At 40.1% G+C, this 26,822-nt stretch overlaps 2 protein-coding genes across 2 annotated transcripts in view; both read right to left on the reverse strand.

The window, feature by feature from the left end:
- Nucleotides 1–891, reverse strand: part of kcnab1a (potassium voltage-gated channel subfamily A regulatory beta subunit 1a) — a 116,234-nt gene extending 115,343 nt beyond the window's left edge. Inside the window, exon 1 of the mRNA XM_053500425.1 lies at nucleotides 511–891. Coding sequence (XP_053356400.1) covers nucleotides 511–761 — 251 coding nt within the window. The 5' untranslated portion in view covers nucleotides 762–891. The remainder of the gene's footprint in view (nucleotides 1–510) is intronic.
- An 18,429-nt stretch (nucleotides 892–19,320) lies between these two features.
- LOC128528141 (vomeronasal type-2 receptor 1) lies at nucleotides 19,321–26,430 on the reverse strand. Its single transcript, XM_053500895.1, has 6 exons — nucleotides 26,192–26,430; nucleotides 24,443–24,734; nucleotides 22,222–23,100; nucleotides 21,705–21,932; nucleotides 21,149–21,272; nucleotides 19,321–20,546 (listed from the first exon to the last, which is right to left on the reverse strand). The coding sequence occupies exons 1-6, from the start codon at nucleotides 26,428–26,430 to the stop codon at nucleotides 19,489–19,491; spliced, it is 2,820 nt and encodes a 939-aa protein (XP_053356870.1). The 3' UTR covers nucleotides 19,321–19,488.
- Between the last annotated feature and the right edge of the window lie 392 nt (nucleotides 26,431–26,822).

Raw genomic sequence — 26,822 nt, forward strand, 5'->3', positions numbered from 1 at the left:
CAGGCAAACAAAAGTTCAAGAAATTTATGCCTGCCAGCATGTCTAAGCTCTGCAAAGGACTGATGAAGAACCTTTTTTTCCCTTCATCCCTTTCTTTGATAACCTTTTTTAATTGGTATTCATCACAACAGTGTGTATTTCCATCCCATCTCCAGAGTTCTAGAAGCTCGAGAGGCACCAGAACCCGGACCAGGATAAAACACTTATCCTAGATGAATGAATGATTTTCTATCTATCTATCTATCTATCTATCTATCTATCTATCTATCTATCTATCTATCTATCTCATAACAATGTCTTCAGTGTGTATTGCAATATGATTTTTTTTTTTGCTGTATTGCTCACACATGCACAATTGCATCAGTTAAATCAATCAATCAATCAATCAATCAATATACAACACTAAAGGAACTTTTTTGCTAAATTCCCTATAGCGGTGTTTCCATATCAGAAAGGGTGCCCAAGAGAACCCCATAATGAGTATTTTGTCCTTAATACTGTACTGTGTACCTGTACACCATGCCAGTTACAGCTGGTACCGTATCCTGAAGCGAGATTGCATGCGTATTGAGGAACTCCTCCAGTTGTTTAAGCTCTAGGTGTGTGTTAGTCCTCAGTCCACCCCAGCACATGAACGGATAAGCCTTGTCCACTGAGTTGGCCCTGCTGGTACGGGTCTGCACTCTGTCTCCGCTCGCCTTTTGAATTCCTTTGGGCTTCACGTTGGGGATTTCTGAGCAAGTCGCTTTGTATAAGTACATCTCTAGAAGTCTGTTCTTCTGAGGGTTCTTCTTAAAGGTCAGGGAGACCCTTAAAGACTTCTACAGTGTAAACAATTTGCTATCCTCTGGATCCAGTAGAATGAAACAGTTTTTCCTCTGAGAAGTAAAGAACGGCACTGGTGTCTCTCTGTGTTATGTTTGCTCCTGGTTTGATCAGCTTGGCTTGATTTCCCTCTCCAGTACACACCATGGGAATCTGGGACATTTTCCCTCCCTCTCTCTCTCTCTCTCTCTCTCTCTTTCTCTCTCTCACTCCCTCCATCCCTCCCCCTTCTCTCTTTCTCTCTCTCACTCATGCTCCACCTCTCTTTGCCGGTCATTCATCCTCTCATCCTTTCACATGTCCATTTTTTTCCCATCATTACTTTCTCTCATGTTACATAATATGGATCTGGGCCAAATGTCATGACCTTTCAGGAAACAAAAGATGTCTTAAGTTTGTCTGTCTGGAGACACAAGGTGGCCTTGCTTAAGGAATTTCTTAGAAATGGTTCTGATTAGAAACCACTGAGAAAGTTTTTGCTAAGTAGCCAAAGAACCTTTGAGGAGATGTTTGGTAGGACACTACCAAAATAATAAAGAGTTTTCTTGTTTCAACTAAATGAAAAAAAAAGTCCTGAGTGACAAAAAGGTGTTAACATGTCCCAACAAAACAATATTTTAATAATTATTTTTTTCCAGTTAATTTTATTACTCAGAAAATCTGACCATAAATGACTCTTTGTAAAATTAACAATTAAGGGTTTGTTGCTATGTAAAACCTGTAACTTGACCACATTGGGAAACACTTATTTGTAATTGTATGTCCAACTTTAACAACTTCCAATAAAAGAACCAACTAAAAAAGTTTTTCAAAGGTTTATGTGACAATGTTATGCTCATTTTGAGATACTGTATTAATATTAAGACACACCGATAGAGAAGAAACACTTCATTATATGGTTCCACATAATGTTCTAATCCAAGAACGATGAAAACCTTTCATGTTTGTGCGTTTATTTATTTATTTTTTCAAGAATGTAGGGCATATTACCATTATGATTTTTTAAAATAGTTCTTTTGCTACTTTTAATAATATTTATACCTCTAGACAAACTCTAAAAGGCTCTTTGGAGAACCGTACAATGGAGAACATTTCTATTATATTGTAGAAGGTCAATCCAATCCAAAGAACCCTTGACAGTTTCCTCAGTGTTTTTTTGGATTCCTCCGTGTTTTTCTAACATTTTGATTATAATAAATGGCTGTTTAAAATAACGCTGAAAGATCCTGCTAAGGAAAGTTCATTGTTTTATTACTTATAAAATCCAATCTTGCAGTGCACTACTGGATTAAAGGGTTCCTCTGGGGGTTCCTTTGAACAACTAGAAGATTTTAGATTAGTAAAAGCCTAAAACTAATGTTTGACATGTTTTAATGTTATACAAAGAACATTAAGGGATGCATAAAAAAATAATAATACGTAAAAAAAAAAAAAAGATACTTTATAGAGTTGGTCAATGAGACACTCCCATCCATCCACCTAGGAACCTCTGTAGTCCAACTAGAGACCATGGCACACCCTACAGGTGATTTGGGAATGTGAGCATGTCTTTGGATTGTTGGAGACAACCAGAGGAAACCCACCAAGCACAGGGAGAACTTCATGCACACATGTCCCGAGGTAGGAACCGAACCCGGACCCTGGAGGTGCAAGGTGACAATGCTAATCACTACGCCATCATGCTTCTAATGAGACAATAGTGTATTTATATTATAATATATTAATAAAATGATGCTGTTAATAGGGCATTAGGAAACCTTCTATTTTAGGGTTCCATGTAGAACCTTTAGCAGTAACAACAGAAACCAAACACAACACAATTTATGGTTCTAATGGTTCGAATCTATGGTTCTTTACATTATTTTACAAGGCTAATTGTCTATCTTATTACAGTCAGTACAGGAGTCTAATATTAGCTGGGACTGTACTGAGAATACAGTCAGTACCGTCTCTCACTCTTAAACTTTTCCCCTTTTAAAAAAATAAAAATAATCCATAATAGCATGGCCCTGTGCCAGACATCGTGCCCTTAGACCCCCGGCTGGCAGTGCTGAGACTTCGGCCATGGCATGTCTGGTCGGCGGGATTGTGGGAATGCCTTGAATATGAAATATTTTCCATATTAAGAAATTTCATCACATCAAATAAACCCCTTGACATGCAGCACACACTGATTCTTAAAAAAAAAAAAAAAAAAAATCCCCCCTTAGCTGTGGCTAAACAAAGGGAACTAGTTAGAGGTCAACACACACTGGGGTTGGACGGACTGACAGCTGCGATAAGTGGAACAACTGAGGTGTGTTTCAAACTGGACCCAGCCATGGTTTTACACATGCAGAGGTTATTTATAGCTGATTGACACGGACAGGAAAATAACTTAAGGGCCTTTCACACCCTGATGTCTCCTATTGTAGCATTGATCCATATTTCCTTTTTTCAACTCTGCTGCCAAAATCCATAAATTATCAACGTTCAAATACTTTAATTAGACAAGACAAAAAATGCAGCTCTGGTGCTCAAAGTTTATTAGACCTAAATATTCCTATGTTTGCTTTAAAGGACTTGGATAAGTCTACTTCTTTACTCATTTTTTAATGGGAATTGTAAATTAAATTTACTATATGATGCATCGGTTTTAAATAAAAAAAAAATAAAAAATGAATTAAAAAGGCCAATAGAACACTTCGGGACAGGCTTTTATAGGAAAATAATCAACTTCATGTTGTTAACATTGTCTCACATCACCTGATGATTTATTAACTTCCTCCAGCAGCATATTGTATTTTCCCCAGAGTGTTGTTCTACAAACTAATCAGATTATTAATCCGAAGTCCAGAACATCCATCGAGCATGACTCGGGGTGCCGTGTGTTCTCTGCGTATCCGTGTTTCTGGGTCAGGCTAAATACTCAGAGTTGCCCTCCGGCACAATGGCCCACAAAACCTCTGCTCATTTTTAATGAGCTCTCGTTAGACTAATCACGACTAAGATGTCAATCATTAAGTCATGTTGCTCTTCTCGGCTAGAAAACGGCAGCGTATCGTTTTTCACACTTTTCCCTCAGATCGGTTTCCTTTTCTCTCTCTCTCTCTCTCTCTCTCTCTCTCTCTCGGACATCGTAGGTTTGGCTGGAGATTAGAGCGTGCGCAGTCTGATTTTATCTCTCCCAAAGCAAAAAAAATGCAGAGAGAAAATGAGAGAGTGCAAATCAAATTAGTCATTTTATAGATTTAAAACGAACTTGAGTTCATTATTCCTGGGTGCATTAGAGATAACTTATGATTATTATCTTCACGGACATGACCCAGCTAGTATTGGACCGCTTGAAGAGTCCAGAAAAGGACATAAAGGAAGTTCACAGTACCAAATGTTCTTCTTTTCACTTCTTTTCCACTTTTCTCGCTGATAACGCTTCAGTCTCCTAAACTGCTTTTTATCAGTTTGTCCTTCGGTAAAAAATGGCCTGTAGTGTAGGTCAGCTTTTAAGTATAAAGTTCTGCTAATAAGTACAGATTTAAAAAACCTGAGCACCATTTTAAAACTCTTTAGAAAGTACTTCCGTGTTCATCGGTCTGAGGGTGTAGCTTGGATATTTCCTGAAATTCTGCAGAATTACTTAAAAGAGCCAGTGACCAATAGACATGCTTTATATTCTACACAACCAGCATCTCTTGGTGGCACATCGTCCTGTTCAGTTTGGAAGTGGGATGAAACTCAAAAACAAACTATCCTTCAAGAGAAATATTTCTATCCAGTATAGGGTATAACAGAGTTTTAAATCAAAGCCTTTACGTATTCGACGTCAACAACAAAGGCATCTGATGAATCTGATCATGCTCTATGAATAGGATGGGAAATCTCTCTTGTTCTTGTCAATCTCAGCAATACCTGCCAATGTCAGCTCATGTGCTGTACTGTATGTGGAAGACAATGGTGAGACTTTCCTCTGATAGTGTGAAGTCAATCCTTGACTTTTGATCTGAAAGTTCTGAAAGTCAAACCACCCTTTATTTCTCAAAGAATTTGTTCTGAAACGCCGGCCTCCCAGGAACTCCCTAAATGGCCCAAACATGTGGAAATGGCTTGGAGCGAGGTCAGGCCTGTATGAGGGATGTGACAATAACTCCCAGCTGAGTTCATGTTGTTGCAAGTGGTGTTGGTGAATTATGGTGTGTACAGTTGGTGTTGATCAGGCTTTTCATTCGCTGAACCGTCAGAGGAACGACTGCAGTGGGCCCAGGATCATCATTCTTAGACGTTTTTTTACTGCGGCCGAGAGTCTTATCACCATACAGTTCCTAAAGTCTTCTGTAAATGTACATCGCTTTTACGCTATTTGTGTGGCTAAGGTGTAAAATATATGATGTCAGTTTTTCTCATGGACTTAAAGTACACTTTAATGTGAGGTTGGCCATCAATAAACATTACAGCAGCTGTCAGTACCAGACGATGTCATGTTTATGATGTTACAATTAACCCTTTGAAAAAAATAAACTCTCCTTAAAGCATAAACTGTCATATCACATGGTTCATGCGAATATTTTAACAATAACAGCCATAATTATAATCATTATATAATAAATATAATATATACAACTACTATTTTATTACTGTAGTATAAAATAAAAAATAATGCCCGTCATGCTCAGTAACACTACTTTTAATCTTTTTTTTTTTTTTTTTTTGCCACTGTTGATGTTCTTTCCCTGCTTAAAAGATTTTAACAGGAAAATAACTGGCAGCATTTCAGAGCATACAGAAGCTGAAAGGTGTGATGATGAGCATTGATTTGTGCTTTTGACACAAACCTAGGTGAAAATCCTGCCCATGAGCTCCAGGATTAAAGTCACGGCTTTGGCATGCTCGCATTTCACAAACTTAATACCGTAATGTCTATCACTCATAGAGAGAGAGAGAGGGAGAGAGGGAGAGAGAGAGAGAGCTGTAGTTACCAAAGATAACAGGATTCTTTTCAGATCTAATCTGCAGTGATCTAGAAACATTACCATAAAAACTAGAGTTTAGGAAGTTACCTCACCTCGCGCTTACCGCAAACTGAGCAAAGTGAAGCATTCGAGTGAGCCAGAGCGGGTTCAGATGACACGGCAGCGCGGGTAATTAACAAATGAAGAATAATTATAGAGATCATGTTACACCTGCCCTGCCCATAGACTAAACCACAGCGTCTGTTCATTGTAAGATGGTAAGGTACAGTAAGTTGATGCTGGATTTTAAATGTACGGAAATTTTGTGGTTATATTTTGTCTACCAGTGCACGTCCTTAATCTATGCCACATGCACATACAGTATAGTGAAATAATGGTAGGTTAGGATTAAAGGAATATTTTTTAAAAAGACTAAAAATTCTTTGGCTTGATTTTGGCTTTGATTTTGCGTATTTTCTAATCATCTATTTCCACAAGGTCATCAGCTCTCGGACGAGACCCTTTGTAAAGCCCTACTGGGGTAAAAGACACATATGTACATGCAGTAACAGGAACCAACAAATGCTATTTTGGCATTATCATAGCATGACTGACAGGTGAAGGTAACGGCAATCTCGAATATCATGCAGCTAAGCATTTCCCACGTGCAAGCTGAGCAAACGAAACTTCAGCAGGAATTCACCTCAACACAATTCTCACGCAATCAATCAGTCATGACATTCCTGCAGCACACGTTCTCCATTCTCACCGAGTCAGCGCCCCACCTGTAAGGCATGCCCGTCTGGAAGGCCACACAGTCCTCCTTGGCACGGCCGCACAGCTTCAGGTACCACTTGGTCTCGATCTCACGGATGAGCTCTGCCTTACGGGCGTGTGCCAGCGCCGTCTGCTGGCTCTGCCTGCGGGCATCACGAGAGCTGTCCAGAGAGCTGCGCTGGCCCCGGAGCCCTGACACGGATGCCACTGACTGCTTACGGTGCCTTAGCGAGTCGTCAGGGAGGCCTCGACCCACCGAGCCACTCCGAGCTGCAAACATGGCCCTGGAGGCCCCACCCGCCCAACAGGGCACACGAGTAGACCTTGTGTACTCTTAGAGTGCTGCCAGAATGCACTCACTTTTTCTCGGTCGCTATCTCAACCGGCCTTCCTCACCCTTCGCTCCGCTATCTGTGTCATCTCTTAGCCTTGCACCTCTCTTATAGGCTCCTCTTGTCCCAGGGTGAAACCAGATCTGCCTGGGCGCCATGGCCGGGCTGTGAGACAAGGCTTGGATGACTGAATTAACGCTGTGTGAGGTAAGCCACAGTAGGGGTTTGGTTTGGGTCGGGTGTGGTGTGGTGTGGTGGAGGTAGGGCCGGTAGGGGAGAGACATCACTACTGAAGAGGTGAAGTTTGGACTTGTATATAAACTTAAAACTTTTACATGTCATCATCCAGAAGGGAATTAGCCACTTAATCAAGGGGTAGGGTATGAACTTACTTAGACACACACAACACACACACATTTAGTAGCTATAAAACAGCATTATGGATGTGTTTTTAAAATTTCAAAGTAATACACTCCAAAATATACAAAAAGACTGCTGGTTTTTTTTCTTCCATGTATATTCATGTGAATTCTCTCCTCAGGTTTAATTATCTAATTACATTATTTAATTATTTGTTTTCTTTGGTTAAGCTCACTTTTTACCTTTGACACTACAGCGGTACCTCCTTAAGGTGAAATTTCGTATTGCAAAACACATTGTGCCATAGGAAATAATGTAAATGCAGATAATTCGTTTCAGCCTCCCAAAAACATTACCAATTTCCGACACTATAATCATATTTTTTACTTATTAAAAAAATTTAATTTACAAAAGACATGTAAATGATGTGAAATATGAAATAAATAGACAATAAACCTCACTTAACCTTAATTTATAATTTCTCTTGGCACCAGCTTTTTACAAAAAAACTGAAAGTGGATCCCTTTACTTCTTGCTACCGTCCTCGCTAGCATTCTCAGGACCCATGGTGATGTCTTCACTAGATCTTGCACAAATGCAAAAAAACTTCACTTGTAAACTGGTTTCACTTGGTTTCTACTGACGCAAACCAATTCTAAACCCTTCCTGGACGTACACGCAATTTAGCCAGCCTTCAGTTTGGCTTGGTTTTCTTGTTCGTACCCCCAAAATGATTTGTATGCCAAGCAAATGCAAATTTCTTGCAATTTCAGTTCTTAAGAAAAAAAAATCTGTATTACACATCATGACCTAAAACAAAATCCTTAGAATTCTTACTAAAACCTTACCTTTATTACCATCTGTAGAGAACGGAATTTGTACATGCAAGTTTACAGCTAAATTAAGCTAAACAGTTTAAACAAGCTTTAATCTAGAAAATTAACTAGCTGACCAGATCAGTCAGTACATGATAAAACATAGCAAGTTTTGCTATTTACGCAGCTAATTTTCCTGCTACCTACAGCTACAGTGTAACTTGCAACCTAGCTAAATTTAAAATTTAGCTAAAATTAACATCAGATTAATAAATGTATCAATTAATACTGCTGCTAGTTACAAGTTAAAAAGCTAGCAGCTAGAGCTAGGCTTTACAGTATGTCTAAACCAAGATTTTAGCTACAGTAGATAACTAAAGAAGAATCAGCAGCCTGCTAAATGCTGCCCATATGAGCTGTACACACAGAAGGTAGCATACAATGAAATAAATCCCCGGATGTAAATAATGTAGCTTATGATTAATTAAGGTTTCAAGAAGTTTGCAATCCTCAACGATTCTGATTTATACGTTTATGATTTATAATGATTATGATTTATAATGATTTATAACTTGAATGGCTGGCTGGATGTTTGGCTGGATGGATAAAATGATAAATGGATGGATGGCTAAAAAGATATATGAGGATGAATAAAGGGGTGGATGGACTGCTGGCTTGGATGGATAAATGGTCAATAGATGTGATTAATGTGGCTTATCATTAATTAGTTTGCAAGAAGGTTGGTGTCCTCAACAAACAGCAATGACCATTGGTGGCCAATTATTATTCACTATGAAGGCTTGAATTGAATGGCTGGGTGAAGGGATGCATGAAGGGCTGGATGGATAAATAAATGGATGTTTGCCTGGATGGATGGATGGATGGATGGATGGATGGTATATATTTAATAATTGATAGATGTTATTAATTTAATTTATCATTAATTAAGTTTGCAAGAAGATTGGGAACCCCAGCAATATGACCAGTGATTATTCACTATAAAGGATTAAATATATGGCTGGATGAAGTGATGGATGGATGGATGGATGGATGAATGAATCGATGGATGGATGGATGAATGGATGGATGGATGGATGGATGGATGGATGGATGGAGGGATATCTGCATGGATGGCTAGATGTATGGATAAAGGGATAGAGGGATGGATAATTGATCAATAAATGTAATTTATGTATCTTATAATTAATGAAATTATTAACAACCATGAACATATTTCTGATGAATAGTTAATTGATTATATGAATGCTTCTTCTATGACTTTTCATGTAGAAACTTTATCTAGACACTGAACTTACAATATTTAACTTTGTCATGTTCCTGAGCATGCCTGAGGAACCAACCAGGCTCCTGAGCATCCAACAAATACACACACACACACACACATACAGTATACTACACACAGTGATTTACCATGTTATTTCAAACCTCAACCAGGGGCCTTCTAAATTTACAGTGAGCTTAACACATGCATTGGTCATATGATAAAAAGCATTTCACTTGTTGGGACGACCCATCATTCACACCCTGCACTAACCCTGTCTCTGTAACAGTAACAGCACTCACGCGCAACAACAGTGCCACAGCAAGCAAGGCCGGTGTTTGTCTATTTATAACATTACACAAGAAATGAACTGAATTTAATCAAACAGTGGTAGCATTTCATTTCACCAAATGAAAGTGGTAGCATGAACATTTTGACTGAAATAGATGAACTTTTCTGTATTGGGATTTCCCCATGAACTTTTGCCACTATTTAAGTGCTGTAGGTGACTTGAATAATTCACAGGAGTAATGTAGATCCGTGTGGGCCCCTGCTCCGAGTCTAGCATCCATCACAGAGCAACATACATCACTGCTGCTAAGTGGATGGAAAGAAAGGGGCAAGACAGAAAATGGAGAAGGAAAGGACATCAGAGCCTGACGCTGCCAATTTCACAGATGGCAGGAAGGAAACCTAAGTGCAGGTAGGTCAGTCCTTGACGCAGAGAGACAGAGAGGTGAGAACTCGTTCAGGAGCTCAGTAAATCAACCCTAGTCAGTCTACTGTTTACATCCACAGATACCGGACTGATGGAGTCGACCTTTTGTGTAATCTGTTGTTAGACAAGGAGAGTTAATCATGCTTCCACCTTTTTAGGACTTTTTCCCCAGAAACTTTTACTGCATTTCGACCAAAGGAACCAGAACCGATTGAAATTTCTAGAGGTCTGGATCAGTGGATCATTTACTGCAGATGTGTCTAGGTTTGATTCGTTGAATCATTTCCAGTCATGACTGAGAATCACTTCCCTGGCAAACATCATATGAGTGTGTAAATGAGTGGAGCTCTTGGTCTGTAAGGGTCAGTGTTTGATTCAGTGAATCCTTGCAGAGATTTTATGTCATTCCGCGAATTAGTGTCTGAATCTTTAGCTTCTGGAGGAGGGAATGTTTGATTCAGTGAATCGTTATAGTTACAACTGAGAATCACTCATCTCTCATTCAGCACGTCAGTGTTTAAAACTGTGAACAAAGATGAAGATTTGGTCTTATTGGTCCCACTGGACTCATTTAGTGTGAACCAGTGAATCTTCTTGTGTGAACAGGTGCGTGTTTAAATTAGTAACTCTTTACAGTCATGACCGAGATTCTCTTCGTTCTCGGTCAGCATGTCTCATGATTGAGATTTCCTTTTCTCTTATCTGGCTGGTTATTGTTTAAACCAAAGAACCTTTATGTCCAGATGGGTCAGCCGTTAATTCCTTGTATTCTTGAACAAGATTTCCATTTCTAATTAATTGAATTGAATTGTACTGTTTCAATAAGTAAATCTTCTGGTTTCGACTGGGTCAGTGTTTAATTCAGAACATCACTGTGGTTCTAACCAAGGTTCACTTCGTCCCATTCGGCAGGTCAGTGTTTAAACCATATACATTGACATTTGGCAGACGCTCTTATTCAGAGCGACTTACATTTTTATCTCATTACACATCTGAGCAGTTGAGGGTTAAGGGCCTTGCTCAAGGGCCCAACAGTGGCAACTTGGTGGTTGTGGGGTTTGAACCTGGGATCTTCCGAACCGTAATCCAATGCCTTAACCACTGAGCTACCCCTGACCACTGAACGATTCACTCATACTCATTTAGTAAGTCAGTGTTTGAATCAGCAGTTTTGGGTCAGCAGTTGATTTAGTGATTCCTTACAGTCTTGACCAAGATTCACTCCTCTCTTATTTGGCCAGTGAGTGTTTGAATCAGTTTTGGAATCAGCGAATCTGTTTGCTCCTTTAAATTTGGCCAAGTTTCAATCAGTGATCATCTTTCGGTGTCAACGGACCAACGTTTGACTGAGTAAATCCATCTGGTCACAAATAAGATTCACATCTCTCTCATTTAATGAATCAGTCTTTGAATTAGCCAGTCTTCTGGTCTGACTGGGTCAGGTTTTGATTCCGCAGATCCCTCTGATCATGACCAAGATTCACTTTTCCCACCAGACCCTTCTCTCTCATTTACAGTAATGAGTCTGTGTTTGATTCAGTGAATCTTTACAGTCATGACCGAGATTCTCTTCTTTCTCTCAATCGTGAGATCGACGTCTGATTTGGTGAACATTTTGCTGTCGATGGGTCTGTGCTTAAGTTAGTGAATCTGTTTGGTCATAATCAAGACTTGCTACTCTCTTATATAATGCCTTAGTGTTTGGATCAGCGATTTATTAATTTTTTTCTTTATCTAGTGTTTGATTCCTTTTTATTTGCTGAATGAATGAATAATTTGCTGTACTGTAGCACTGAGTTTGATTTAGTAAATAATTTAGTAAACAATTTTTTCTTGTACTGCGTCAGAGCTTCAATCAGTCAAGTCTTCTTGTCTGGATTGACCGGCGTTTGATTCCGATAAACCAGGTTCATGTTACTTGATCAGTTCATCCACAAAAGTGATTCATTCCTCTTTCATTCAGTGAGCCGACGTTTCAATCAGTGTCTTGTGTCTCTGTGCTTTTTAAAGCTTACTGAACTCTATAACCCTGACTGTGATTTGTTTTTCTGTCATTTTCAGACATTATTACAGTAAATGAATGAATCACTCGGTCATGACCAGGACTCACGTCCTTCTAATTCACTACATTATGTTTGACTCGGAACACTACGCTGAACGCAGGGCCCCGTTTAATAGCAGCTTAAATTATAGGGCATGCTTTTAACACATATACACACACATACATAACTACACACACGCACACTGCATTTTCATAAAGCCAGAGGGTAGAAATGCACTGCACTGTATAACACAGCGGTGATATTGACGTACCTGTAATAGATCTAGACATAATTATCTTGTTCCTGAGGGGTCTAACTAAACAGATTGAAAAATGAAAAATTGAAAAAAGAAACAAATTTCCTGAAAATTTGATTGAAAAAAATATATATTATGTATTTGATTGTCCAAAGGTTTACTTTCCAGCCGCGCATTGTGGTGTAGACAACACTGGAGATGGTTACACATCAGAGGTTTCCTGCACACATACAACTTGTCACATGCATTTTGCTTTTGTGCCTCGCTTCCCGAAGGTGAGATGTTATAATTCATGATGGTAAACAGAGTCTAATACACTCACTCACTGACAATACACACTTACACCCTGATTCTGTAAACCTATCCATGCAGAAAGGGAAGATGAAGGTCGTGTACAGTCTGAGAGGATAGACGAGTCCTCAGAACTCATTTTACATGAAGGCAACAGGAGCCTCACTGAGTAATCCCACTCTGTCCCCAAAGCCACAAGTGTGTGTTTGTGTGTCCCAGGAAAGGGTATACAGTATCCCCCAGCTGACAGGCCCAAAATACAACTCGTAGCCGAAGAATGTGAGCCTGAGCCTGTGCGGCGGTGATGTGTATAATGCCAGGTTTGCTTTTCACACTGAATGTTTTTTTTTTTTTATGGTAATGGTGTATTTAATGGAAGTATTAGAACTCCAGCTAACTTAGTACTTGAGCTAACTCGGTAGTCAATCTGAGAGTACTATCTCTAAGATAAGATACTCTATCTCTAACTCAGTACTTGAAGTAACTCAGGACTCTTCTTCTTCTTTGTCTTTCGGCTGTTCCCTTCCAGGGGTCGCCACAGCGAATCATCTGCCTCCATCCAACCCTATCCTCTGCATCCTCTTTTCTCATACCAACTAACTTCATGTCCTCTCTCACTGCATCCATAAATCTCCTCTTTGGTCTTCCTCTAGACCTCCTGCCTGGCAGTTCCAACCTCAGCATCCTTCTACCGATATATTCACCATCTCTCCTCTGAACATGTCCAAACCACCTCAATCTGGCCTCTCTGACTTTATCTCCAAAACATCTAACGTGGGGTGTCCCTCTGATAAACTCATTCTTGATCCTATCCATCCTTGTCACTTCCAAAGAGAACCTCAACATCTTCAGCTCTGCTACCTCCAACTCTGCCTCCTGTCTTTTCTTCAGCGCCACTGTCTCTAAGCCGTAGAGCATCGCTGGTCTCACCACTGTCCTGTACACCTTTCCTTTCATTCTCGCTGATACTCTTTTATCGCACAACACACCTGACATTTTTCTCCACCCATTCCAACCTGCCTGTACCCGCCTCTTCACCTCCTTTCCACACTCTCCGTTGCTCTGGATCGTTGACCCTAAGTACTTAAAGTCCTGCAGCTTCTTTAACTCTGCTCCCTGTATCCTCACCGTTCCTCTTGGGTTCCTCTCATTCACACACATGTATTCCGTCTTACTGCGGCTAACCTTCATTCCTCTGCTTTACAGAGCGTACCTCCACCTCTCCAAATATTCTTCCACCTGTTCCCTGCTCTCGCTACAAAGCACAATGCACTAGTAACTCAGGACTCAATCTCAGTATTCCATCTAACTCAGTATCTAATATCAATTCTCTGGCTAACTCAGTATTCGAGCCAACTCAGTACTTTATCTTAGAACTCCAGCTAACTCAGTACCTGATGGTTTCGCTGTCTAATCCTGAGCTAGATAAGAATTCCACTCTACTTTGGGGTTTAAATCTCATCCAGCTGTTACTTCAAAACCATGGGCCACCAACATTGGACCAATTGCACGACTCAGTTTTGTAAAATGGTGCTTTTTTTTTTACATGCCAACGTTCAAGCTGTGCATAGCTGCACTTTTTTGAATACACAGCATGCCATTGTACAGGAATTCCTGCAAATGCCATTCTTAAATATTATGTAACTATTTGTAGTCATACAGCAAGGCACAAGTCTCACATTTTTCACAGCGTTGTCAACGCAAGCTCTTGCTCTAATTCCAGTCCTGAGAAAGTTTTCCACACTACACCTCCTTATCAAGAGACAGCAGCCAAATAAACTACATCGGCAAAAAAAAAAACACTTTAATTAATGAAAAAGATTACTGCAGTCATTAATATGTTTCTGCTGCAAACAACCTTTTAAACAACCATAAGACATATCCTGTGGTTGTGGAGAATATGTCCCTATGTTGCAGAACAGTCAAAATATTGGCCTTTTTTCTTTTCACATATTTAAACCTTAGTGCACGTACGTATAAGATTCACCAAATTTAAATTCATTACAATACACTTCTAATCATTGTCCTAGCATATGCAATTTGGATGAGCATTTACATATTCTTAGCTGTTTTTATATTCTAATATTTCTGCCAGGAGGAGAAGAAAAGTTCCAACAATACATTTTAATTAATTTATTCATATCTAATTTAGAGTCTAAAATAAAACAAATTGTTGGAGGTCCATGCTTCTTTGTCTTACTTCTTTGTACATTGAGTAACTTCCAATAAATTCCTCATTTCCACCTTCCAAGGATTTTATCAAATATTGTGAAAGGTTACAATAAACTATTACACAAAAAGCCGGAATAATAAAACAGTCTGCATGGGATTGGATTACACAATATGAACAAAATAAATTTTTTTTTTGGTCACTGTGCTGTTTATCTCGGAGAGAGACGAGAACAGAGATGTGTGTGAGTAAATCATGTGACTAACAGATAATAAGAGAAAATTACCCGTCATTACACGGCGTCTCGCCGAGGCCCTTCATTCAGATTATATCGTTAAAAGCATAAATTATAGAGATGAACAGGCAGTTTCACAAAGATTACATTGTAAATCTATTGTGATAAATGTGCGGTTTGTTCGTGGTCTACAGTACTGTATATACACTCCTGAGTTTGTGTAAGTTTGCATGGAAGCAGACCCACTAATGTGAGGTAATATCATAAAATCAGTGTCTTGGTTAAATAACATTTATTGCATTCATACGCTACACTAATTTTATAAAAAAAAAAATAAATAAATTTAAGGTTACTGGTTAAAGAAACAAATAACTAAAATAAATAAACTTGTCCAATTAAAGAAAAGTATTATATCTAATATCTAATATAATATAATATTATACTCAACTCAACTCCACTGAACCGTCACTTTTGGCCTGAACTGGAACTGGAGCCCTTTTCGACTGATGCTGAATGAACACAGATCCCTACAGACATGTGCCGAAATGTACAGGAGTAGAGAAGAGTAAAGTTTGTTATAACAGGAAAAATTTGGAATTCATTTACTCGGGGACGTTCTAGTATGGATCAGGGGGAACTCAGTGGTTACATCAATCCCCTACTGATTCTCCTTAAAGGGGTCATACAGCACTACATGCACTTTTTTAAGCTGTTTGGACTGAACCGTGTGTTAGGAGAGTGTGTACACAACCACTCTACGATGATAAAGAGCCGCCCAGTGGTTTTCTTTTCATTTATTACAATAACATGCCCCTTCTGAAATCAGGCCAATCTCAAATGCCTGTCACTGTGACGCCACATCGCATGAGGCCGCGCTCACTATAGTTGATTGACGCTGGTGTTTTAGCAAAGACCCGCCCCGAGTGAGAAGAAGCTGTCGGCCATTGTTTTTCGCCGCTGGAGCAAAATGACGCCTAAGCGAATGTGGTGTACAGTTGTTGGGTGTAATAGCGAACACAGCAGTCGTCATTCACTACCTAGGGTTAGTGACCTAGGGTACCTACCTAGGGTTAGTGACCTAGGGTACCTACCTAGGGTTAGTGACCTAGGGTACCTACCTAGGGTTAGTGACCGAGGGTACCTACCTAGGGTTAGTGACCTAGGGTACCTACCTAGGGTTAGGTATCTGAGCCACTGAGGAGGCAGTGGCTGAATTTAGTTTTTAAAGCTAACGTCCCCGCTGATTTACCTAAATGCGTTCATGTTTGCGATAATCATTTTTCACCAGACAGCTTTATAAACGCGGGTCAATATAAAGCAGGTTTTACTAGGAAGCTGCTCCTAAAAAATGGATCTGTACTAACGTTTCGTGTTCCTGCTTCATCTTCACCAGGCTCGGTGAGTGTGATTTATTTTTTTATGAATCTTTTTTTAAGCAGATCGCCTTTTCTAAAAGGCTTAACTTACACTCTCATAGAACATGGTTATGTCGTCGTCTCTATGTACATCCGTCTCTATGTAATTCCTAATCGCATGTTTAGAATAAACAATGCATTAAGGTGATTGTCTAGTTGCAAACTGTGTACATACATTACAACAAATTCTTAGGTGTCCTTCTACCCCCGCTAGACACATTATTCTTGCCGTGACCTACGGTCAATATTACTGTTTAAGTAGCACTGCATAGTTAACACGCATAACCCACAAGCCAACATTTACTGAGTTACCATTAACTGTAACATGTAGACATAGCTGTCAATCAACTATACCTCAGTAAACACATCGCGTTCGTATCTCTCTCAGTACGCTACTTACCCTGCCATTATATACAAAGATAAATCAAAGTGACATTAAGTAAACTAACCATTCAGACACGTCCTGTCCAAGCTGTAATTGCCGAACTTCTTCGGATTCCCCACATCTTGTTCCAGGTCCGACTCAGGTTCAACTTGATATGGTTGCACAGATGTGTCTTTAAAGCCTCCCGCTGCCATACTTTCATCAAACGATACCCTTAACTGTTGTCAAAGCTATACCCCACGTGTGTTGTGAAGACACGCCCCACAGAACTGGGGGGGGCGGGCTCAGCAGAGGTCATTAGCATTTAAAGGAGCATGCACTGAAATAGGTTGCTGAGAACAGAGCTGCTTTTTACCAGGTAAAAGTAGTGTTTTTTTTTTACACAACCATTAAGAATTTTTAATTAACGTATATTACAAACTTTTCATTAGGACCCTAAAGAATCATATTAACTTATGAAAAATGGGACTGGATAAGCCCTTTAAGTTTAAACCCCACCACCCAGTTGCCACTGAGGGGGCTCTTGAGCACGGCTCTTAACCCCAGGCTCAGATGTATACCGAGATTAAAAAGTAAGTCACTCTGGATGAGGGTGTCTGCTGATCAGGTGTCCATATACTTTTGATTGTGTAGTGTTTAATATGAATGCATGCTTACTATAACAACTATAAAACCTGATAGGAAATTATCTGATGCCTATAATGTACACTGGAGCCTTACAGGAATTTTACTGCGAGGGGAAAAATGTATTCAGTGAAAAAAATAAAAAAATAAAAATAATAATAATAATAAATACCTGTAAAGCATCTTTAACCTCCTGCAGCGTCTATCATCATGACGTGAGAATTCCTTTAATACATCCATGTTTAAATCCCTGCAATTAATAATAATAATATATAATAATAATAATAATAATAATAATAATAATAATAATAATTTAAATCCAACACACTACCCCTTCATAATTTTTAATGGTGGATCTGAAGCCTGTTTTTTATTTATTTATTTATTTTTTGCTCAATTTGTGTTACATGATTTAAGAGGTTCTCAAGGTCCTGAGTAATTAAACGCAGTCAAGCATTTAAAAACAAGTTTTTTTGGGGGAGGAAATCAAAATGAATATAATCACGTTTATATATTAAAAAGTAGCGTTTTTTTAAATTGAGTTAATTTTGCTTGTAAAAATTTAATCTTTTTTGTTCATGTGCATGACTAACGAACGCTATGTACGTAGCTTTTGCTAATAAATTATTCTGATGTAAAATATCCTTTATTTAAAAAAAACAACAACTAAAAAACTCTACATTTGCTTAAACTTAGTTTTCTTTATCGTTGACTTTTACGTGAGCTAAAGCTATCGATGGTGTCTAACCTGGTGTTCGCAATAAAAAAAAAAATGGCTAACTTAGTTAGCCACTTTCTTGCTAATGTACTGTTAAAATTGACCATAACACACTTTATACATTAAATGGACTTCAGAGGAAGAAGACACTTCGTTAATGTCTTCGTTAGGAATACTAAAAATAAAAAAATACTTTAAAAACTGACGATGGAACAAAAAAAAAAACCGATCCAGGACGTCCTGATTCCAGCACATTACTCAGGTACACCGTATTCAGCTTCAGGCTGCTAACACTAACTGGGCTTCCTCACACCACGCCGTCGCTGATTATTTTCCTACAACAGCAGAACATCACGCGGCTCATTCCTCACTTTTTAATCTCATTGTCCTGCGTTACAGCGTGCTCACATGACTCACACACCACTGTGTTACATTTCACTACTCAGCATACTGTATGTGTGTATGTACTGTGTGCATGGATATGTCTATACACACACACACACACACACACACACACACACACTACTGTACCTGTATTCATTCATTATTAAAACCTTACCTTATACCAGTTCTGATCCTTCCTTAGTCTCTGTGTTACCAAAGCGCGCATACACACACACACACACATACACACACACACAAATAGAGTCCTCCTCAGGCATGTCAGACCCTCCCTTACACAGAGTGTGTTGTTCCCATATAATTATAGAACAATCTCATCACACAGCTAGTTCTTGACCTGTATCATGTGTACTGTATTGTTACTGTAATGTCTTTTCAAAATAATAATAATAATTTAAACGCAAAATCTATTTAACATCATCGATTTGTTTATTCCAAAGGGGAAAAAAAATGAACAATCGATTTCTGAAATCACACATAGAATAAATTAAATATCGGTCATATTATTCTTATTGTATGAAATACAGGGTGATATTAAACTTTTTAAGGTGAATAAATATGAATAACTTGTATAAATAAATGGCTCATCTTTTAATGCAAATAAACTAACGCAAACTGACATTCAATTTATATTTAAAAAAGTAGAAGCTTAAATCTTTTCACTTTGTGTAATAATAATAAATAATAATAATTAAAATATATGAAATGCTTATAACTTGTAGTTTGTTGTTTGTAGTCTGTACTTATTGTTGTTTTGTTTTTTTTTTCATTTTTTTACACTGGATTTACAGTGATTCCTTTTTTTCTGTCTCATCTCTTGGCTTTTATGTTCGAATAAAAACAAACAAACAAACAAGCAAATAAATAAAGTCCTGGTTATTAGATGTCGGATTGCAGATTTATATACAGTATTTGCTCATCCCTTGGTAGTGCTGGTGCTGATGGTGGCGAGCGATGCAGATGTTCCGGTGCCTCCAGATTCAGGCTGTTTGGGTCTGGGCACCAACAGCTCCTCCTTGTTCCTGTCAGGTTTGACCAGCAGGATGTAGCACTTGGGCAGGAAGATGCACGCGAGGAGGCCGAAGCTGGAAGCCAGGATGGCGAAGATTTGCACGGCCACCATGAACTTTCCACGCGTGCTCAGGTAAGCAGGGACGAACGAGGACCAGACGATGAAGAACACCAGCATGCCGAAGGTGAAGCACTTGCCCTCGCTGAAGTGGTCCTCGAGCTTGCGCGCCACAAAGGCGAAGATGAACGCCACCAGCGCCAGGAGCACGTCATAGCCGAAGATGCAGCAGATGAAGATGATGTTGCCGGGATCGCACTCCAGGATGATCTTGATGTTCTGTGTGGCTGTGTTCTTTATGGGATGAGGCGGGTTCATGATGAGCCACACGGTGCTGCCTGCGGCTTGGATCAGCGTACAGATGATCATCACAATTCTCTGTTGAAGAGGTTTGATCGGGTCGATGTCGTTTTTCTGCGGTATCGCCGGAGCTATCGCTGCCGTGTCGCCGCTCTGCTCGGAGGCAGCCGCTGCCGCTTTGGCCGCTTTAGCCGCCACTCTCATGATTTTGATGGCTCTGGCTCTAAGCATCAGCAGAGTGGACTTGCCCATGATGGATGATAAAGCCAGAGCAAAGCCAACCGCTAGCGCCACCTGGCTGGTCATGCAAGACCACGCCCGTGGCTCACCCAGGAACACGATGGAGCAGAGGAACGTGACCACCAGCCCCAGCAGCAGGGTGAAGGTCAGGAGCGGGTCGTTGGCCTGCACCAGGGGCGTGTTTAGGTTTTTAAGGAGCACGATGGCCACCCCGATGGTCAGGAAAGCACCAAAAACAGCGATGACGATCAGCGTGATGCCCAGAGCCTCACCGAAGTCCAGGAACTCAATGATCTTGGGAACGCAGGTGTCACGGTTGGCGTTGGACCAGTAGTCCTCAGTACACTGAATGCAGCCTCTGGCATCTGCCCCGAAAAACAAAGCGTGGATTTATTTATTTATTTATTAATTTTTTTTATCTAACGCTTGTCATTTTCAATTTGCTTCTGCGTATTATTATGTACTAATAAACACATAACACATAGTAATGGACACACAGATACACAAATTATTATATATTATTATAAAATGATGCCCTCAAGAACTATTGGCACCCTCTGTTTAAAGAAAATAATAATACATGGCAGTAAGTTATTTATTATTATTATTATTATTATTATTATTATTATTAATGTGTTTATATATATTTATTTATTTAAAAATTATTTTAAATAAGAAATTTACTGGGAAACTAAAGCAAAATTAAAATGTTGATATTACAATGTATTATATTACAATTTTCTCATGTATATACTCTCTTACTGTATATGAAGACTATTATATGAATCAATTTTAATATTAATAGAGTCTTATATATAAGTCGATTATATATGAGTATATTGATATTTAAAAGATGCAATAATAATAATAATAATAATAATAATAATGGAATTGAGATGAATGGGATTTATGGAATAAAGAAATTAATAATATAAACTGTGCAGAAATTATTTGGCATAGTGTTGACCTGTAGTGTTAGAAATCTCTCCGTCCGCACACGGTATACAGTCGAAGCAGCAGACGGGTTCACCCTGCCGGATGCCCATACGCGTGCCAGGCAGGCATCTCTCGCTGCACACGGAGCGCGGCGCCTGCAAACACAACATGCAGCAGAGGTTGCCAAGTAACAAAGATTTCAGTCACATCCTGTACATACTTAACTTAGGTGGAGAGACAGGGTCATACACACTGTACAGAAACATAGGTTCCTTTCCTACATTCCAGAATGTCATTCTAATGTTAAAATCGATGAAATCAGCGTTAAAATGTACCCAGATCAAAGATCGCACACCGTTTGATCCTGAAGTGCATGATTATGAATGAGCTGCTACTATAGTATTGATAACGCATTAAAACGAGGGCAATAATATAAACCTGTGACTTCCAGAGCTGCAGTTCTAGAAAATCAATCAACACCTCCTGAGATTTTAGCAGTGCCATGGTTTAAATATCTATAATGCATGAACCCACACTCGGCCTTCTTTAATGCCGTGCTATAAAATTAACATGAGGAGCTGACCAACCTTCAGCATGTCGTTATGCCATATGATGGAGGAGTTGTCGATGTACAGCTTTCTCCCAAGAACCTCTGTGCTGTTGTAGTGTCCAATATGCGTGAATGTGACACCGCCGTCCGAAGCCCTCTGCCAGTTGAGGATCTCGTAAAACCCAGGCACTTCACCGTCGTTAAAGGATATGTCCTCTCCGGTGTAGGGGACCTTGAAGCGCAAGTTCTTCAAGTAGTACATCAGCTAATGAGGGGGAAATCATGTTAGAATCCAGACAAACGGTATATTGTGTCGCTTGGTGTAAAGTGTTTAAAAATATCAGTGTGGTGATTTAAAGTGGGAGTGGTCTAGACCTGAAGGGTTCCTCAACCTCTCGTACATCAATCAAGTTCAAAATCTGGTCAAAAATCAACTGAAATGTGCACAGGACTGATTTTAACCAGGCAGATACTACAGATGAATGAGTGAACTCTGCTGTTCTGTGCTTTCCGTATCTGTAGTAGTGTTTGCTTGGAAACCATCATCTACTCACTTGCCAAGGCTCAAATTTGGTAATGTCAGCGCAAGTGCCTCCAACGAAAGGTCCTTTTCCGGGCACACAGTACTCCAGGTTGTGCAGAGCATAGGCTACTGCATACACAGCTTTATACACGTTATACGTCAGTCTCAGCTGCGACACGTCCGAATACGTGTTATTGAGTATCATCAGACTTTCCGTCCCCGTGCACAAGCCATGAGGTGCCAATCTGGCTGCCGCCCGTGACGCTGTTGCGTTTCCCACCTCTGTAGCCAGCTTTGCTCGGGCATTTCTGAGGGCTTGGTTGTAACTCAGCGTGCAGTTAAAGGCTGTTTCCCAGAACTCCTCAGTCAGGGAGTCTTGGTAGGGGTCAATTTTAAGAAGGTGCTCCTGAAGGCCTGGGATGTCTGCTCGAGGTATGGCGAAGCCGATGGTTCCACTCAGCATGGACATAACGTTGGGCTGGCGGGCAATACGCGCAGACGTAACCCAGTTCTCGCTGGCGATCCACGTGCGGTTAGTGATGTTGTTAAGCAGCAGTTCCTCCACCAGCGGACCCAGATCCACATCAGATGAGAACACTACAATGATCTTGGCTGTGGAGTCCCTGATGGTGCGGACGATGCGTGCGATGGCTTCAGGATTGGTGTACTTGGGTAGCGTCTCAGCAAATGAGATGCACACGCCCGCCTCCTCTACGACCTCTTTAAAACGCTTGATGCCGTATTTGCCGTAGTCATCGTCTGAAGCGATGGTGCCCACCCAGGTCCAGCCGAAATGCAACACCAGCTGAGCCATGGCCACCGACTGGTGCTCGTCGCTCGGGATCGTCCGGAGGAAGGTGGGGTACTGGAACCTGCTCTCGAGGACCGAACATGAAGATGAGTAGCTCACCTGGGGTACAAACATAAACAGTGAGAGTGAGCAATCTACTCATTTACAGATGCAGAAAGTTTAAAAAAAGATTCTGCCAAATTTAGTCAAATATGAGTTCCACGCATCTCCAGGACACTACCAGGGAGGGTGAACACTTTCACTTATGCACTTTCTCCGAGACATTTGGTATCACTGAACTTTTTTGTAACACCATTGTTACAGCGTACCACAATCAGACAAAAGTGCTATCCGCCCTTTTCCGCATGCATGACCTCACTGATGTCTACAGACAACTAGTGCTGGTTGCTGTGATTGATGCGATAGTGCAAGTTTGCCACCTTTCTGAAACACAGCTAAACTGTCTCACTGGAATTTTGCTGTAGTATAAGTGGGATGATGATTTATTTTACCCACAATGGAGTTCGGCTAACAGTTTTAGGTTAAGAGAGCATTTTTAGAGTGTTAAGATTTTTAGTTTCTAGAAATGTTAAACTGTCCACTTTTCTGCATGTTTTAGGAAGTACATTTTTAGGTTTGGGAGCATGGTGGCGTAGTGGTTAGCACTGCAGCCTCGCACCTCCAGGGTCAAGGGTTTAATGCCCATCTTAGGTCTGTGTGCACAAAGTTGTGCATGTTCTCCCCGTGCTTGGTGGGTTTCCTCCGGGTACTCCGGTTTCCTCTCACAGTGCAAAGACATCCAGATTAGGCTAATTGTCATTCCCAAATTGTCCGTAGTGTGTGTTCGTATAAGAGTGTGTATGCCCTGTGATGGATTGGCACCCTATCCAGGATTCACCCCACCTCGTGCACTGAGTCTACTGGGATAGGATCCACGAACCTCTATACAGGATAAAAGTGATATAGAAATCAATATGAAGATCTTTATGAAGTGGGAATGTTGTTGGGAAACATTTGGGAAGCGTTTCAACAAGGTTATTTCTATGAACCTTGTTTGTGTTTACAGTGTGGGATTTAAATCTTACGTCTTCTCCACACTACCTACACAATTGCCTAAACAGAGCGATGCAGCGGCACTTTAGTCTTTCAGCCTTTCCGGCCGTCTCCGCTCCTCATCTGTAAACGTTGCGTGGTATCAGTGCTAAAAAGTGTCTCACCTAGGTAAAGTTTTAGATAGAATCATACAGAATAGCACCATTTCTCATAATACTTAATAGCCCTTATCTCCCAATCCATGCTGCATAAACCTCAGAAGTAACATCTTTGGTCAAACACTGTACAAAAAAAATCTGAACCAATACTGTGTGACTTTCTAAACTTAGGATTTAATTGTGGTGTGTGAATATTTGACATTTCGAACTTATCCCAAAGACATCACACCTATACACATGCACACACACACCTGTGGGAAATAGTACAGGCCGAGGATTCGGGCCGTAGCGACGGACAGGTCACACCCCCCCGCCCCGACCATAGCGGCGAGCGGCGGCCCGTTCCCACAGCGGTAGTTGGGCACGGCTTCGTCCTGACCCGTCAGGAAGGTCAGAGTTCCTTCTACAGACTTGGAGATGGTGAAGCACGAGTCGTAGATGACGTACCCGAGGTCGGTGTTGGGCAGCAGGTCTTGCCGTTTGTTGATCTCGTTAATGGCGAACAGCATCGTCTGCGTCCAGCGGAAAGTACGGAAATTGAACCTGACAGAGATGCACAAGGACATGAGGATTAAACAGCATGATGAAAGTTTAATCCAGGATCAAATCATTCTGTAGCAGGTTAACAGTACTTGGTAGTGCGATGCCACATTTCGCCACTAGATGTCACTGCAATGCAACACAACGCACTCCGTTGAGCGTCTCACATTTTCATTTTCAAGTGATAATTAGATATTATAATAGAGAAGTAGATTTTTTTTCATAATTAAATAAATAATTAAATAATATTAGTATTTATAAATAATTGATAGTATTATTATATTACATTGTAATACTAATAAAACTTCTCATCATTGTCTACACCACTTTATCCTGTACACAGGGTTGCTGGAGCGTATCCCAGGAGATGTAGGGCACGAGGCAGGGGTACACCCTGGACAACCCATCACACACAGCTCATTCATACTATTACAAGGATTTAATATCCGGAGCGACTTTTTATTTGATCACACTACACATCTGAGCCGGTGGGGGTTAAGGGCCTCTCTCAAGGGTCCAACAGTGGCAACTTTGGTGGTTGTGGGGTTCGAACCCAGGACCTTCCGATCAGTAGTGCCTCCTACCCCACCAGGCACGGCGAGAACATGCAAACTCCACACACACAGACCCCGAGATGAGAATCGAACCCTGACCCTGGAGGTGCGAGGCGACCGTGCCGCTACACCACTATGCCACAAAGCTGCCCAAAATGCCCTTTTTTTTACTTTTAAAATGGTTTAAAAAGCGTAGATACAATGCATTCACAGCGACACACCAAGCATTAGATTTTTTTTTTTTTTTACTTTTTCTTTTATTAATTGCAGGTTTATAGTGGACTTGTAACTATAGTCTGTCCAGACGTATTAGATATTAGATATCGTGGGTATGTCGTGAAGTAAATGTAAATAGACAACACTTTGTGAATTATTCTGAAAAAAAAAAAAAAAGTATTGTGGTAAACATTAACGTCTAAAAAACTTTTTTTCATGATGTTAATCTTTTTATACGAAACTTTAAAAAAAAAAAATTATGATCTTTCATTTGCTCTGCGTTAAATTACACATTTATACACCAAGATAAAAAAAAATGTATTGGGATGAAGGTAAAAAAACAAAAACAAATAGACAATTTTAGGGCGTGGCTTAGCATGTACACAAACAATAATGTGTTTTCAGGGAATTGGAGACAGGATCGTTATAGACACAGGTATCATCAGTGGTTACCATGGTAACCAATGATGAGCTGTTGTTTTTATTAGAAGCACAGATTCACCAGGGTTTTATAAATATAGGAGTTTATACTAATATAGAATTAAGCATTTTGAGATGGATATTCATGCATTTAACATAAATTTTTAATATAATTAGTAAAGAATATGACTACAGTTCATCATCAGGGTTCAATGTAGCCACTCTAAATGAAAAATCTATTAAAAGGTCATAAAGGTTATGTGTTGTTACCCTTCGCAGCCGGCGGACACCGGGTCGGACGAGCTGTTGGTGTCGGAGACCCGGTTGTGCACGGAGAACATTCCCCCGATCACCACCTTCTTCTTCTCCACGTTCTTGTAGCCCATCAGGTTGAACTTCGCCTTGAGCTTGCAGCTCTGTTCCCCCAGAGCAGCCGCCGCGAACAGCCCCAGCACACACACACCCAACCACACACACCATTTCAGCCCGAATCCTCTTATCCTCTCCATGGTATTTTAGGATTGAAGAGACGGTTAGAATAAAAGAAAGAAGACCAAAAAAAAAACTGAGAGAAAGAGACAAAAGGCGCTTCGGTGTCTACAGGTGTTTGAGAAGGTTTGTAACGCTTCATTCACTCATGACACCTCACGGGAGAGGAGAGAGGTAGATCAAAACATCAACACACACACACACAGAGAGAGAGAGACACACACACTCACAGTGTCACAGCTGCAGCAAAACATGTCCAGGAGAGAGAAACAATATCTAATAGAGAAATACCTCAAATAAACTTAATAATAATTGCATTCATGAATATTAATTCCAATAATATTCATAATTCATATTTGTTAAAAAGTCCTTGTTTTTGGTCTTTCCTATATATATATATATATATATATCT

Source organism: Clarias gariepinus, chromosome 7 (assembly GCF_024256425.1).
Source record: "Clarias gariepinus isolate MV-2021 ecotype Netherlands chromosome 7, CGAR_prim_01v2, whole genome shotgun sequence".
NCBI lineage: Eukaryota > Metazoa > Chordata > Actinopteri > Siluriformes > Clariidae > Clarias > Clarias gariepinus.